General features: G+C 51.7%; 1 protein-coding gene across 1 annotated transcript; it reads right to left on the reverse strand.

Annotated features, from left to right (window-relative positions):
- Positions 1-2654: 2654 nt before the first annotated feature.
- Positions 2655-14418, reverse strand: LOC129337686 (uncharacterized protein C17orf98-like). Its single transcript, XM_054991592.1, has 5 exons — positions 14333-14418; positions 14122-14213; positions 8142-8305; positions 5763-5862; positions 2655-3108 (listed from the first exon to the last, which is right to left on the reverse strand). Exons 2-5 carry the CDS (start codon positions 14204-14206, stop codon positions 2951-2953), a joined length of 507 nt encoding a protein of 168 aa, XP_054847567.1. The 5' UTR covers positions 14207-14213; positions 14333-14418; the 3' UTR covers positions 2655-2950.
- Positions 14419-16240: the final 1822 nt, after the last annotated feature.

Here is a 16240-nt window from a genome sequence, read left to right on the forward strand (position 1 = left end):
GCCACTGCGGCGACCACCAAGGCCCACACGTTCTGTTCCAGGGCAGGGAGCGACCCCCTCTCTATTGGGGATGCCTTCCAGTTTACATGGACGCAGGGCTTGCACTACATGTTTCCTCCATTCCCCTTGATTCCCAGGGTCCTGTGCAAGATAGAGGACGACGGGACGGACTGCATCCTGGTGGCCCCCTTTTGGCCACGGCAGGTTTGGTTCCCGAAGCTCCTGCGGCTGTCCCAACGGACATATGTCAGTCTGCCCCCTCGGCAAGACCTTCTCCTGAACGGGAGTCTAGTCCACCACGATCCCAGGAAGCTGCACCTAACGGCTTGGCGGATCGTTCCTCCCCTGTAGGCTTTACTGACGAGGTACAGAGGGTCCTCCTGAATGCTCGTCGGCCATCCACTAGGCGCGCTTATGCGGCCAAGTGGCGCAGGTTTGAACTTTGGGCACTTGCTAAAGGAGTGGTGCCTGACAGCAGTCCCTTGGGGGTTGTATTCGAGTATTTGTGCCACTTGCGTGGCCTGGGCTTGAAGGTTTCCTCCCTCAAGGTCCACCTGGCAGCGATATCAGCTGCTCACACCCGAGTTGAGGGTGCTACACTGTTTTCTCACCCACAATCCCGCCAGTTCCTTAAGGGCATGTACAATCTTTACCCACCTGTGCCGGCGCCAATGCCTCAGTGGTCACTGTCCCTGGTACTCTCCCGTCTCATGTTGCCTCCATTTGAACCTATGGCTACCTGCCCCTTGGATATGCTATCCTACAAGGTGGCATTCTTGGTGGCTGTGACATCGGCCAGAAGGGTCAGTGAGCTGTCTGCACTGCGGTCTGACCCTCCCTTTCTTGTGTTTCATCCCAACAAGGTGGTCCTGCGTCCCTGCCTCGGGTTTCTGCCCAAGGTGGTGTCCGCCTTCCACCTCTCGCAGGATATCTCACTGCCTGCATTCTTTCCTCAACCTTCCTCTAAGGGGGAAAAGGCCCTCCATTCCCTAGACTTGAAGAGGGCCCTAGCTTATTACCTGGATAGGACAAAGGGATTCCGCTCCAGTCCTCACCTGTTTGTATGTTTTGGGGCCAAGGACAAGGGTAACAGGGCTTCCTCACAAACCCTGTCTAGGTGGATTGTGGCGGCCATTAGCAGGGCCTATTCCCTGGCAGGGGTAGCTTGCCCGCTTCATGTTAGGGCCCACTCCACGCGGTCCCAAGCATCCTCTTCGGCACTCCTCAGGGGGGTGCCCCTCGTTAACATTTGTAAAGCAGCCACATGGTCCTCTGCAGACACCTTTGTCAGGCATTACGCCATTGATGTCAATGCGGAGCAGGATGTATCTGTGGCCAGGGCTGTCCTACACTCCCTTTTTTCCTGAGGGAGTCTTGGGAAGACTTTCTTGGCGTACCTGCTAGGTACCCTTGAGTGAAAAGAGTGTATATATGTGTATTTGGGTGTATATATGTGTAAATATTGAGTACTGATGTATCACTGCACAGTTTACATATATGTATATATGCATCTCTATTTGTTGTTGTTCTTGTTTGTTCAATAAAATTGTGTTGGACTTCACCCCACCTTCCTTATTGTGTGAAGCTTGGTACACTCCCATGTGTGGAGGCACAGAAGAACGAAGATGAAAACAGGGTTAACATACCTGTAACTTATGTTCATCGAGTTCTTCTGTGCTGACACACAACCCTCCCTCCTACCCCGCTGTGAATTCCAATGCACAAAGATGTGGTGGCTGTAACTGAATCTGATGTGTTTTAAGGTGTTACGGCTAAGTGTGTTGGTCAAGCGGCGGCAATGAAGAACTGAGGGAAGGGGCCGTTGGTCGCTGGAGGAGCACGTGACCGTTTGGGCGGGAAGACGGTTGCTGAGGCGCGCGACAAACGGCCCCTTCGGAGCCATGGAAGCTCTAGAAAATTCTCCGGCGGCTGGCCTGCGCCTGCGCAGTCCCCATGTGTGTCAGCACAGAAGAACTCGATGAACATAAGTTACAGGTATGTTAACCCTGTTTATTCCCTGATCTCATGAGATCGGTGTGCGTTTAGGACATTCGCATAGATCTTCAGTTGTCCATTATATTTATTCCTAGAAAGATCACAACCTAAAAGCAAAGCAAAATTTAGGCATACCTATACCCACAGTATTGCTGGATGTGAGCATATTTAAGTCTGAATTGAACTGGAAGTGCATTTTCACCTTGAAATACAGAAGTGAGAGGGAGCCAATAACATTGTTTGATACGCCCCACAATCTCAGCGCTGACCATTAATTGGAGAAGAGGCATGTGTAGATTTTCAATGGAATGTTTTGCAAGCCTTGAAGACGAAATGAAAGGCCTAGGACAAGGTTGCTTTGGCGTTTACAATGGTTTTGCATAACCCTTGAAGTGCTTTATTTGCTCCAAGTGAAAAGGGACATCACCTTTGTCTGATCTGACAGCTCAAGAATTGACCCTGCTAGAAATTACCTGGCAACTTTCAAACATAAATCTGACCATTGCTTAAACAAAACCACTGGAACAAAGTAATGGAATCAGCCAGAGATCCTGGTGCTGCATGTCTGGATTTCACTGACCTGTCTGCCCAAAGTTCTGCATAGCCCAAGAGCATGGTTGGTTTTTCATACTCATAGGGTTAGCATGGTTGAGCCCGCTTCAGAAACAAGGAAGCCCTCATGTTTCATGCAGTGGACTTCCATCACACTAGCTAATAGTTTCTCCAATCATGTTGTTAGTGGGAAGTATCTGCTAAAATCTGACCCACCCACCCATCCCGATGTGACCAAGGAGCTCTGTTATGAAGCCATACCATAATATATACATGAGAAAAATCCCACAATATTAATTTGTCCATCATTATTGCTGATCAAAATTCTCACTGCATCCAGCACAAATTTGCTTTGTATTCGGGTGGGTTACTTGCAGAGGGGGAGAGCCCTGGTGGAAAATAGCTAATGAAGGGGCAAGTTGGTGACGCTCCCAAATGACGAGGGTTGCCTGCGCAGAGAGGGTGTGTTCCTTCGGTAGCCGTAGGCTCCGTTATAGCCAAGCACAGGTTTATTTGAGCTGAGAAACAGTTGATGCCCACTCACCTGTGCCGCAGAATGACCTGGGGAAAACACCCATACAGACCAAGTTTAGATGAATCCACTTTTAAAAAAACAAAGGGTACATTATACATGGATGCAAATGTGGTGCAAACTGTGTAATTTGTGATTAGCATTAGCTTATTAATGTGTACCTTTAGATAGAAGATGTCAATTCTTGTACAAAATGAAACAGATAGCGTCTCATCACACAAAGCTTCCCTTCATTGCTAGAAAAAATGTATAACAGCAGCTAATCATGTTTAATTTCAGCTTCCAATAGTGAAGTTTATACATTGTTCCCCAGCTTAAGGAACAATCCAGTGGGAAGCTCTTATGCCAAACTTACTGAAGTCAATGGAAGCGGAACAAGGACACAGTAGTTACTTGTTTAAGTTCTTAACATGAACAGGGCTGTGCCCTGTTTTTTTCACTATAAAATCATAAATGGATGGATGCATAGGATTGGGTGGCCCAATGTCATTTCTGCAATTTGTTCTGTTAGAACTACTCAGTTCTCAGAGTTGTTCCACTGTGAACCTTTTCTCCAAAATTGACATCATTCATTCATCTGTATGACAGCAAATCCAGATGATGTTACAAGACTTTTCAGTCCAGTGTTTTCCCGGCTCTCCTTCTATCTTTTTAAAGTGTTGGTTTGTGGTGGTTTTTTCTGGTTTGAACACTAGCTGTGCCAATGTGGGCTAGCAAAGTGCTGTTGATTCACTTGGTAGAGAAGTGGTGAGGCAGTTGGAGAAGTCCCGCTTTCAGTCACTGCCTCATCCCCTTCCCATTAAGGAACTGTTCTCTATTTTTTAAAAGTAATACAGACAAAAAAAATGATTAAAAAACACCCTCAGCTTCCAGCAGCGGCAATGGCTGAGTTTGGGGGAGGGAGTGCCCAGGAAGAAGAGGCCTGATCTTCCCTCCTGCCCCCTAGTACTGTGACTGTGCTAGATATGACTGTAGCTCCCCCCACTTAACCCTGCTGCCATGGAAACCCTCCAGCTTGTCTGCCTTCCTTCCCAGGAAGAAAAGCAAGCACTAGCGCTCTAGCATTAGGTTATGGGTAAAGGAGAGGAAGGCAGGACTGAGAAAATGACAGAGAGAGCCAGTGGTGTGTAGTGGTTAGATCAGGAGTCACCATCCTTTTTGAGCCTGCAGGCACCTTTGGAAGTTTGGCACAGCATGGTGGACACAGCCACAAATTCACTGCCACAAAACCTTTGCTACAGAAGGTGGAACCAGCCACAAAATGACTGCTGCAGCTTACCGTCAGTCACACAGTGAAGATCCTTGTGTTATATTTTGAAGCTGCCGCCAAAGCAACATTTTTTGAAATCTACAGAACCAATTGAATCTTCAGAGGCCAATCAGAAGCCTTGCTGGTCAAAAGCCTCACCTGGCGTGCCCACTTTTAAAAAACACTTAGTGGGTGCCACGGCACCCATGGTCAGCATGTTGGGACCACTGGTATAGATAGTTAGACTAGAAATGGGAACTCAGGTTCAAATTCTCTCTAGAAAACAGAGGAATGCCACCTTGAACTCCTTGAAGGAAAGGCAAGATAAAAATATACTAAATAAATAGAGTGCCGGAGTGTACTTATAACCAGGAGGGGAAAGGTTGCTGCTGCTTCTCGATTTGAGAGAACAGCTGAGGGTGTCCAGGAAAGTCAGTGGGGATCCACATCAAAGTTGGTAAGTGCTTATAGGTTTCAGTTCCATCCATTGTGCAATAGTGAGAGAAAGCAATTTACATCAGTTTTTTTTAAAAAATGAAACCAAAATTAAAAAACTTCAGAGCTGTCTACAATTGCCCTGGAAACGGTTAATGAATTGTAGTGTAGCCAAGAGGAAACTACACCAATGGGGATGTGCTACTGAGTAAACATAATTAGGATTTTGCTATATGGAATGGGGCGTTGCAGGATTTTAACAAAGATATAATGCAATGTTACGAGTCACTGGATGATTAGCAATAATTCCACTTTCCGCTGATTGTGGGAAATGAATCATCTAGAAGGGCCAAGGACCCTTGTGTGGAGGCAAGAGAAGACAAATTTGCTAATAAAAATAAGAAATATATATTGGTGGTCTCTCATCCAATTACCGACCAGAACTGACCCTATTTAGGGTCTAAGATCTAACAAGATCAGGCTACCTGGACCACCTATAGTCAGGACAACTTAGGAGAGAGATGTGGGCTTCTTACTGTGAATATGCGGCCCTGCTGTTCCTGGGCTGTGTCCCTGAGGTCTGCAAACGGGGGCCCCCCCTGAAAGACCATTCCTCCCTGCAAAATAATTCTCTCCATGTAGAAAACTAGACGGCAGGAAGAAGAGTTCTACACTAGTTTTCCCACAGTCACACTAATTTTCTGTGCACAGGGCTTTTCCTTCTTTCTTTCTTGCACGTGCAATCTGAAGTAATTCAACCTAGTCACTAGTCTGATCATCTCGGTGGGAACTAGTCCAGCACAAGCTTTTGCGAGTCAGAACATATTTCATAAGAGGCATTATGAAAAACTTTTGGTGAAATACATTTGGCTAGTCTTTTAAGGTGCCCCTGGACTCCTGTCTTACTCTCTTTCTACAGACTAACATGACTGCCCACTTGGAGTTCACCCCCCAAGAACCAATGCCCTTCTCTAAGAGGCTTTTTTTTTTGCCGAGTACCTGATCCTGCTTTGTTTCTGTTCAACAAATAAAGAGCTGCATCTCCTCTGTGCTGGAAATGTTGCACGAGTCGTTCATAACTTGACAGCCGTCTGTTTGCCTGTGGATTTTAAAGCATCCTATTTGGATTACTCTTTTAACTCACCTTCAAGAAAACACACAGCTCCCTCCCTCCCTCCCTCTTTCCTCCACTTGGGATCCAGTGGTGTGTTTCCATGGATTTCCACCCATGGAACATACTTTTCTCCCCTCCCCTCTCCCTCTGCAGCCAAAATGACTGCCCCCCCCCCCCGGCCATGCTGCTTCTGAAGGAGAAAATGGTAATTTGTTTTAGTTCTTTTTTTTTTATAAAGAATTTTATTTAAAAGAAAAAGTATAGTAAAGTAAGTGCATAGTAAAAAGATTATACAGTTTTACTGATTTTGCTGTTTTAGTTCTTTGGCCTTGCTTGAATGACACACAAGGGGACTTGCAAAGTTTCTGAAGAGATGCAAAACTATAGCACTAGCTTTAGGCCCAGTCCTGCCAAAATTGAGCTCATTTATATCCCCTTGATTTTAACTGGAATACTTCAGCATGGGCTTAAATCTCCTGCTACAATCAATGGAACTTAAAAGTGCCCTGTTGTTCATGCAGCATTTTAACACATCCCAGTTGATTCACAATCTTTACTGCATTCATCCTCAGAATAACCCACTGAAGTCAGCATGAGTCTATTTTTTTCACTTGAGGAGCTTCAGGCCACACAGGGAGGCCAGGGCAGAGGGTCTCTTGCACCCAGCCAAGCCTGATGCAAAAGCCACTTTGACCTCATCCTGCAAGAGACCCCCACATGCACAGCTGGCATTTAAGTGTTTTCCAGACTCACCTCTGCATTATGATGCATACTTAGGTCCTGTTGAATGTGATGCCAGATTTCCAGCCAGGGAAATGGAGGGAGGCATTGGGTCACACTGGCTTTCTGGCCTTTTAAAAACCTCAGTTATATTCTTATAAATGTTGCTGTTTTAATATCCTTATGGCTTTGCCTGATGGATTAATGGCTAGCCAGAGACCTGATGATGTCCTTGAACAACTGGGGGTGTTTTCCTTAATGGCCTGGAAATCCCTGTCTTTGGAATGTCACACTGATCATAGCTAAAAGGAGGGTCACAGAAACAGTTTAAATATATTTGAATCTGGAGAGAAAAGGAAGAAAGAGAGTCAAATGAACTGTGAGTTTAGCTGGACCCAGAGGTTGCAGGAGGGAGGGGCCTACGCACATCTGCTCCCTTTGGAAATTTGATGCAAGATAAGTAGTTTAGATCATCCTAAGCACAGGTATTTTCCTTATTATTCACACAGGTCATTTAGACACACACACACATCCACACACACAAAAGGCAAAGCTACTTTTGGGTGTCCCCAACAGAAGCACACTTCCCAAGATTCAGGAAGTAATAGGTAAAGGTAGTTTTCTTGGCAGACTTTTTGTTACAGGGTGGTTTGCCATTACCTTCCCCAGTCATCTACACTTTACCCCCAGGAAACTGGGTACTCATTTTATCGATCTCGGAAGGCTGGAAGGCTGAGTCAACCTTGAGCTGGCTACGTGAACCTGGCTTCTGCCGGGATCGAACTCAGGTTGTGAGCAGAGCTAGCTTACCACTCTGTGCCGCAGGACTCTTCAGGAAATAATATCATCACTCTATTCAGCACAAGTAAACCACATTTGGAATATATTTGCTTCCAATCTGCTCTGCTCATATATTTTTAAGTAAGTAAAATAAGTACCTCATATGTCTACAACATTCTGATTCGAATAAAACTCATTCTTGTCATGATGCATTGCTTAGTGCATGGTAGGTGCTTAACAATAGATTATCAGGTGGTGGAGGAGGAAGACTCTCTGGTTTTAAGTATTTATAACTGCCTAGTCTGGAATCATCCTTCGCCCACAGCTCCAAGGTATTTTCAAATCCTTATTGTCCAATGTACCCATCACCCAATGCAATTTATTCCCTCCCCCACCAGTCAATAGCTAAATTAAGTTATCCCCAACAGAACTGAGCTCTTCAAGACCCAGTAATAAATAGCAACTTCAAAAAGATGGTAAATTGGAAAGGATTTTAAAGGAAAAAGGTTCTATCCAAATAAGGTTGAAGAAACCAGGTATATTCAAGATTAGAGAAAGAAACACCAGTCCAAGAACTGCTCACTGATACCCAAATACCTGGTTGGATTGCTGTATCTGGAGCAGCAATCCACTCTGAAGCGTGTAAAATGCAGCACTACGTGGATATCAGCAAACACAAGACTCAGTACAATTCATCTTTGACAATATCCCTCTTGCGGGAATGCACCAGAGTCCTGGCTCCCATTTTCCCCATTAGGACTTACCTGTCCCATTTGTTGGAGTAAAGGAAGCACAGGCTTGCTTGCAAAATAGGCAGTTGCATGTGGATCGCGCTGAGCATCATAAGGAGGAATAACAGAGCCCAGCTTTGGCAAAGAATGGTTGTAGTCTTTGGCTATCCTGTCCACAGCCACACCGTCCAAAATGAACCAACTGTCCGGGGTCTGAGGCACAGCCCCCGGCCTCAACAAGAGGAAGCAGGGGGAGGCAGCCAGGAGACAGCAGTCCTGCCACCTCAGCCAGCAGCCAGGGCCAGAACCTGCCTACACCAAAGGGAGAGGGCAGAGGCAGGAAGAATTGGGACCCAGCAGCAGCCCAAGCAGGTCCCTTACCTGCAAAGGGGGAGAAGCAGCCACAGCAACTCAGAGCCATGCCCCAGCATCCACCCCAGCTTGAAGATGGCAACCTGACTCAGGAGGTGCTCAGAAGCCAGCCCCTCCGGGTAGAGCTGCTGAGGGCACTCTGTGGGAAGAGCTGGGCAGCCAGCCAAGGGGCCGCAGCTGGGCCCACCTTCCCTAATCAGCTCAGCCAGAGAAGCCCAGTAGCCAGCCAACAGGGTGCAGCTGTGGCTGATCCCGGCAGCCCAGCCAGCTACCCCTGCTGCAGCAGCTTGAGACAGCCCATGGCCACGCCAGGGCTAGAAGACAGCAGCCTGGCTCAGGAGTTGCTAGAAGCCAAGCCTCTACAGGGGGGGCTGCCACAGGCATTCTGCGGGAGGAGATGGGTAGCCCCGCCCAGCATTGCCAAGCAGGCAGCACGGAAGCTGGCTAAAGCAGCTCCTCATGAGCAAGGCCAGGCAAGCTCAGTAGCTCAGAGGCTGGCTGGGGCAGCCCCTCGTGAGCAAGGCCAAGGAGCCCTCAGCTGGGGATGGCTCACACTCAACCCCACCCTGCCAGCTAGGCAAAGGAGCCCAGAAGGGATTAGTGGTTGGAGGGAAACACCTGGGGGAACGCACAGCTGGGCCCGGTCAGGAGAGGGAACAAGCCTGGAAGGAGGGCGGGGTGGAGATAGGAAGCCCTATAAAGGGTGGCTGGGAAGAGCTCTGAGGTGGTGGGTGTGAGTGAGGAGTGATGATGTGGAATGAGAGCAGTAGGATGCAAGGGAGGAGGCTTGGAGGAGAGTTCTGGAAGGAGGAGATGGAGGACACAGAGGGTAAGCAGGCCAGGTTGAGCAGGCCAGCGAGTGGACTGAGAGGGAGTCTGGGTGAGGTATACCGCCCCTCCTTCCACAGAGCAGGGTCCTGCAGAGTCCCTGGCCCCCCTGTGACGTCAGGAGCAGACCGCCCAGTGCCACGCCCAGCGGCAGCCGCGGCAAGCCCTGACAAGTTGGTGGCCCGTACGGGGAAGGTCGTTCCAACGCAGGCGCCAGGCGAGGGGATGCACCCCAACGCCACGGTACAGCTCAGACCATGGCTAGAGGCACACCTGGACGAGATGTGGAGGAAGCTCGAGGCAACCTTCCAAGCAGCTCAAGTGGAGCTAGTGCAGGCGGTGGAGAACCAGATACAAGCCTGCACCCCTGCAGCCACCCCACCAGTGGTATGCGCATTTGCGTGGGAAATTAACCCACCAGCCGGCAAGGCGGTGCAGGGTCTGTACGCCACCGTGAGAATAGGACGGCAGACTCTACAAGCCCTATTGGACTCAGGGAGTGCAGTATCAGCAATTCGTTCCCAACTCATCCCAGCTGACACCCCAGTGCACCGCTGGGTCCCAGTGACAGACGTGATGGGCCGCACCCAGCCGTACCCTATGGTCTGGATCACAGTGGAATACCTGGGAGCGCTCCGCCGCCTGGAAGTTGCCAAGGTAGCCCACTTACCGCTCCCTATGCTGCTGGGGAGAGATGCCCCGGGGTTCTCCAGGCTACTTAGGGAGGCAGCCGAGGGACTGGCAAACCCACAGGTGGCCCCAGCGCTGCAAGTGGAGGAGGCTCCCGACCCAGACGAGGGTCCCTCTACCAGGCCAGGGGCAGGCCCGCGGGCCAAGGACCCAGCGGGACCTCCGGCCGACCGCCCCTTCTGCGAGGCCCAAGGGGCAGATGAGTCCTTACAGCGCTTGCGGGAGACAGCAGCTCGTGAGGAGGACCGAGTGCAGGATGAGCGGAGGTCCCAACGGCTTCCCCGCATTGAGAAGCAGGGAGGGGTGTGGGTCCGCCTAGCCCGTGCCCCAAACGGCCAGGGAGAGATCCGCCAGCTACTGGTGCCAGCAGCTTACCGGGCAGAAGTCCTCCGCACGGCCCATGAGCACGCTTGGGCCGGGCATCTGGGGCACCACAAGACCCTGAAGAAGATCCTCGAGCGGTTCTTCTGGCCCTCCGTGAACGCGGACGTGAAGGCCCACTGCCGCTCGTGCCCCACCTGTCAGCGGGTGGCAGCCCGGCGCCCACCGAAGGCCCCCCTCTCCCCGCTGCCCGTCATGGAGACGCCCTTCCAACGCATCGCGATGGACTTTATCGGCCCACTGCCACGCACGCCCCGGGGCCACCGCTTTGCCCTGGTGATCGTGGACTATGCTACACGATTCCCTGAGGTCATCCCGCTTAAGACGATGCAGACCCCGGGGATGATACGAGCCCTGTCCAAGCTTTTTGCCATGGTGGGACTGCCTGATGAAATCTTGACAGACCGGGGGGGGCCGTTCCGGGCCAAAGCCATGCGTCAGCTCTGCCAGAATTTGGGGATCCGGCAGGTATTCACCTCGGCATACCACCCTCGGACCGACGGTTTGGCAGAGCGTTTGAACCAGACCGTCAAGGAAGCCTTGAGGAAGATGACACGGGACAAGCCTCGACAGTGGGACCTATACATCGACCCCCTCATGTTCGCCCTTAGGGAGACCCCGCAGGCGTCCACCGGCTTTAGCCCCTTCGAACTGCTGTACGGGCGCAAGCCGCGGGGGATGCTCTCTCGGCTGGCGGAACGGTGGGGTCCCCGCACCAGCAGCCCTGCTCCCCCTATACCGGAGTACATGAGCCAGCTCCGTGAGCGGGTGCAGCAGTCCCAGGCCGAGGCCAACCGCCAGCTGACCCACGCCCAGACAAAGCAGAAGGCGGCCTACGACCGGGGCGCAAGGATGAGGACCTTCCAGGTCGGAGAGAAGGTCCTGGTACACCACTCGGTGTTCCCACGGGAGGAGGGGGACCCGTGGAGGGGCCCTTACCAAATTCGGAGGGTGCTGGGCCCCACCACCTATGAGCTGCAGTGCGGGCCAGGCCGACGCCGACGGAGAACCCTGCACGTGAACCTGCTCAAGCGGTGGCATGAGCGGCCAGAGGACGGGTGCGCCTTGGCTGAAGACCCCTTAGACCTCCCAGACAGCGAGCTGCCATGGACCGCTGACGCCCCGGAGTTCGAGGAGCCGAAGGTGGATCCACAACTCAACTCTGCACAGAAGGCCCAGCTACAGGTCCTGTGGAACCAAGTGCCCGGGGTCTTTTCAAGACGCCCTGGAGTCACGAACCTGGTGCACCATGCCATCCCCACCCAGCCGGGGCAATCTGCACGGGCAACCTGGCGACCCATCCCCCGGAAGCAGTGGGAGGCGGTGGATCGGGAGACGGAGGAAATGCTGCGCCTGGGGGTGATTGAACCGTCCCGAAGTGAATGGCGCAGCCCCATCGTGTTGGTGCCGAAGCCAGACGGGTCGACTCGGTTCTGCGTCGACTACCGCGAGCTGAACAAGGTGGCCAAGTTCGACGCGTACCCCATGCCCCGGGCGGATGTTCTGGTGGGGCAGTTGGGGCCCGCACAGTACCTATCCGCCCTCGACCTAACAAAAGGGTACTGGCAGGTGCCAGTTCGCCCCGAGGACAAGGAAAAGACAGCCTTTGCCACCCCCCGGGGCCTCTTCCAGTTCCGCCGCATGCCCTTCGGCCTCCATGGGGCAGCGGCTACCTTTCAGCGACTGGTGGACCAAGTCCTGGGGGACTGTCGGGACTTCGCAATGGCTTACATTGATGACATCGTCATCTTCAGTCCCGACTGGCCCACCCACCTGCAACATCTGGAGAGAGTCCTCACCGCGCTCCAGAAGGCGGGGCTGAAGGCCAACCCCAAGAAGAGCCACTTGGGGTTCCAAGAACTCAAGTACCTGGGGTTTGTCATAGGGGGTGGGCAGGTCCGCCCTCCCCCTGAGAAGGTGGCCTCCATCGGGGATGTCCCCCAGCCTCAGACCAAGCGTCAGCTCAGGCGGTTCCTGGGGCTCCTCGGCTACTACGGGCGCTTCATTCCCCATTTTGCATCCCGCGCAGCCCCCCTGACAGACTGCCTGAGGAAGGGCAGCTCTAGTCGCCTCAGCTGGACGCCAGAGCGGACGGCTGCCTTCCAAGATTTACGCACCGCCCTGTCAGACACCACAAAGCTCTGGAACCCCGACTTTGAGAGGCCCTTCATCCTGGCAACTGACGCGTCGGCCTCGGGCCTCGGGGCGGTCTTGATGCAGGAGCGAGACGGGGAGAGGGTGCCCATCTTGTTCTTAAGCCGCAAGCTCCAGCCAGCAGAGCAGAAGTATGCCACCCTCGAGAGAGAAGCCCTCGCCATCAAGTGGGCCGTGGGGGCTTTGAGATATTATCTGGCCAATAACCCCTTTACGCTGGTGACGGATCATGCACCGCTCCAGTGGATGCATCGCATGAAGGAGCACAACCCCCGTGTCCTGAGGTGGTACCTGTCCCTGCTGCCATACCGATTTGCCATCACCTACCGTCAGGGGGCCAACCACATGGACGCAGACTTTATGTCGAGACTCTTCGAGCCAGACCCCCCGGAGGTGGCATCCAGGCTAAGGGGGGAGGTGTGTCCGGGGTCTGAGGCACAGCCCCCGGCCTCAACAAGAGGAAGCAGGGGGAGGCAGCCAGGAGACAGCAGTCCTGCCACCTCAGCCAGCAGCCAGGGCCAGAACCTGCCTACACCAAAGGGAGAGGGCAGAGGCAGGAAGAATTGGGACCCAGCAGCAGCCCAAGCAGGTCCCTTACCTGCAAAGGGGGAGAAGCAGCCACAGCAACTCAGAGCCATGCCCCAGCATCCACCCCAGCTTGAAGATGGCAACCTGACTCAGGAGGTGCTCAGAAGCCAGCCCCTCCGGGTAGAGCTGCTGAGGGCACTCTGTGGGAAGAGCTGGGCAGCCAGCCAAGGGGCCGCAGCTGGGCCCACCTTCCCTAATCAGCTCAGCCAGAGAAGCCCAGTAGCCAGCCAACAGGGTGCAGCTGTGGCTGATCCCGGCAGCCCAGCCAGCTACCCCTGCTGCAGCAGCTTGAGACAGCCCATGGCCACGCCAGGGCTAGAAGACAGCAGCCTGGCTCAGGAGTTGCTAGAAGCCAAGCCTCTACAGGGGGGGCTGCCACAGGCATTCTGCGGGAGGAGATGGGTAGCCCCGCCCAGCATTGCCAAGCAGGCAGCACGGAAGCTGGCTAAAGCAGCTCCTCATGAGCAAGGCCAGGCAAGCTCAGTAGCTCAGAGGCTGGCTGGGGCAGCCCCTCGTGAGCAAGGCCAAGGAGCCCTCAGCTGGGGATGGCTCACACTCAACCCCACCCTGCCAGCTAGGCAAAGGAGCCCAGAAGGGATTAGTGGTTGGAGGGAAACACCTGGGGGAACGCACAGCTGGGCCCGGTCAGGAGAGGGAACAAGCCTGGAAGGAGGGCGGGGTGGAGATAGGAAGCCCTATAAAGGGTGGCTGGGAAGAGCTCTGAGGTGGTGGGTGTGAGTGAGGAGTGATGATGTGGAATGAGAGCAGTAGGATGCAAGGGAGGAGGCTTGGAGGAGAGTTCTGGAAGGAGGAGATGGAGGACACAGAGGGTAAGCAGGCCAGGTTGAGCAGGCCAGCGAGTGGACTGAGAGGGAGTCTGGGTGAGGTATACCGCCCCTCCTTCCACAGAGCAGGGTCCTGCAGAGTCCCTGGCCCCCCTGTGACGTCAGGAGCAGACCGCCCAGTGCCACGCCCAGCGGCAGCCGCGGCAAGCCCTGACACCAACGTTCCCTTTCAAGTAGCTTGAATTTTGAAGGGGGTGGTTGAAGATGACTTGGTCGTTTGCTTTTCTTAAGTAGCGCCATGGATTTCCTGCAAGAATGGGAGAGAGCAAAGCGTCACTTTCTTGTGCTTTGACAGGAATGTGTTTGGGGGGAAAGGTCTGGTATCTTACTTGGAATTATTCCCTTTAGGTGATAGAGCAAAGAAACCTTTTAGAGGAGAACGTTCAAACTGGTCCCAGGACAGAAAGAAAGCTGCAAATAGCCTATTGATTCTCTCTGATTACTAGTTTCTGTTCCCTCCTGTGTGCTGGAAAGCGCAAGCCAACAGCATTGTACTGTATTGACATGGATTGCTATGGCCACCATCCATTCACAGAAGTGGTTTTTCTCCTCAGCTCTCAATAATTTGTTTTACCTCACCCAGCAGTGATGACAGATGTTTTTTGTCTTCTGACCCTCATTGGAGCTAGCAAGTGTTGTGCCACCTAACCACCGAAGGCTTCTCTACATAGGGGAATCTGCAACTGTATCTCCTAACATTTTTTTTTTTTAGATTTAGAAAGTGACCATTATGAGGAGTTCAGGGAGAGTTTTTTTTAAAAAACCTACCTGTGCCAACTGCCCATACTACTAGCCCTAGTAGGGTAAAGAAGGCATGTATAACAAGGTCTGAGAGGACACAAAAGATTCAGTCAAAGTACAGGGAGGCACAGAATAACAACAACAACAACAACATTTGATTTATATACCACCCTTCAGGACAACTGAATGCCTACTCAGAGTGGTTTACAAAGTATGTCATTATTATCCCCACAACAAAACACCCTGTGAGGTGGGTGGGGCTGAGAGAGCTCCAGAGAACTGTGACTAGCCCAAGGTCACCCAGCTGGCTTCAAGTGGAGGAGTGGGGAATCAAACCCGACTCTCCAGATTAGAGTCCCACGCTCTTAACCACTACACCAAACTGGCTCTAAAGAAAAGAAGGCAATTTCCCAGAAGGCCACTCTTCTTTAGGTTACACTGAAATAGGTGACTCAGCATGCCTTGGACATTGGGGGGCGCTGCATCTCTCTATGTTACTCTCTTGATAGGCAAGTTTCCTCTCTTTGTCTCAGGTGGGCATGCTTCCTGGCTCCTCTTCTATCTCTGTTTCCTTTGGAAGATTCTTCCATGTTGCCTCATGGCTTTCCAAAGAGGAAGGATGTATTTTTTGAGCTCCTGCCATGAAGGCCTCATCCACATACCCACATCCAGCCTTGATGCTGTGCAAGGTGGCCATGGTACTAGGGGAAGTGATTCTTTAGACTTGGACTCTTTCTTTCTGCTCCAAGATATTGCTATGAATGGAATCTACTTGAATAAACTGTAAGTTCTATCTTTTCTACAATTTAATTGCCTGAGGATTAATTACTGCGCATTGGGGGAAACTCTGAGTAACATTACTGCCAAACAAAATATAGCTATTTCTAATAACACTCTCTTGGGAAAAATTACATTTAGCTTTTACATATAGTTTTCATACATCACATAAATCATCTCAGTGGTGTCTGCAAAATAGGGCAGGGTCCCCATATTGCAGATGGAGGTGCTGGATTAAAGCTCAAAGAATAATAGAGTGGGGGCTTGGCCTCTGATCCACTGGTCAGTCTATCTTGCATGACAAAAAGAAGAGTCATGTGTTTTGTAGTTACCTTCTCAATGAGATTTTAGTGTCAGGAAATAGTCTTGCTCAAATGCCCATCAGGGCCTGGAAGAGGCAAGCTTCCCACCTAACTGGAGGTAGGGGCAGGAGTATCTTTGTGAAAAGATAGCACAGTCTTTATATTCTGGAAGAGTCAGGGAGAGGGACAGATTCTGATGGGAACTGGCTGAAGTACTGGAGGCAGGTTGGAGGCAGAGTTTCTCTCTCTCTCTCTCTCTCTCTCTCTCTCTCTCTCTCTCTCTCTCTCTCTCTGTCCAAGATTTGATGTGGAATTACAAACCTGCAGCCTTGGAAGAGTGCCTCTTTGCCTTTGTCTATGTTTTATCAGTATAGTTCTCAATAAGACAAATGCTACAGAGCATCGTTAGCCTCCAGTGCTTTCTCCAAAGTCAGCCAATCTGGATAAGTGCTAG

Source organism: Eublepharis macularius, chromosome 11 (assembly GCF_028583425.1).
Source record: "Eublepharis macularius isolate TG4126 chromosome 11, MPM_Emac_v1.0, whole genome shotgun sequence".
NCBI lineage: Eukaryota > Metazoa > Chordata > Lepidosauria > Squamata > Eublepharidae > Eublepharis > Eublepharis macularius.

Excerpts from the sequence above, each read along its gene's own strand:
- LOC129337686 (XM_054991592.1), bottom strand. The coding sequence starts at position 14,206 with ATGGCGCTACTTAAGAAAAGCAAACGACCAAGTCATCTTCAACCACCC. Across the intron at positions 5,863-8,141 it reads TACTCCAACAAATGGGACAG|GCAAACAGACGGCTGTCAAG; the intron begins GTAAGTCCTAAT and ends TAAAATCCACAG. Across the intron at positions 3,109-5,762 it reads CAGAAACAAAGCAGGATCAG|GTCATTCTGCGGCACAGGTG; the intron begins GTACTCGGCAAA and ends TGTTTTCCCCAG.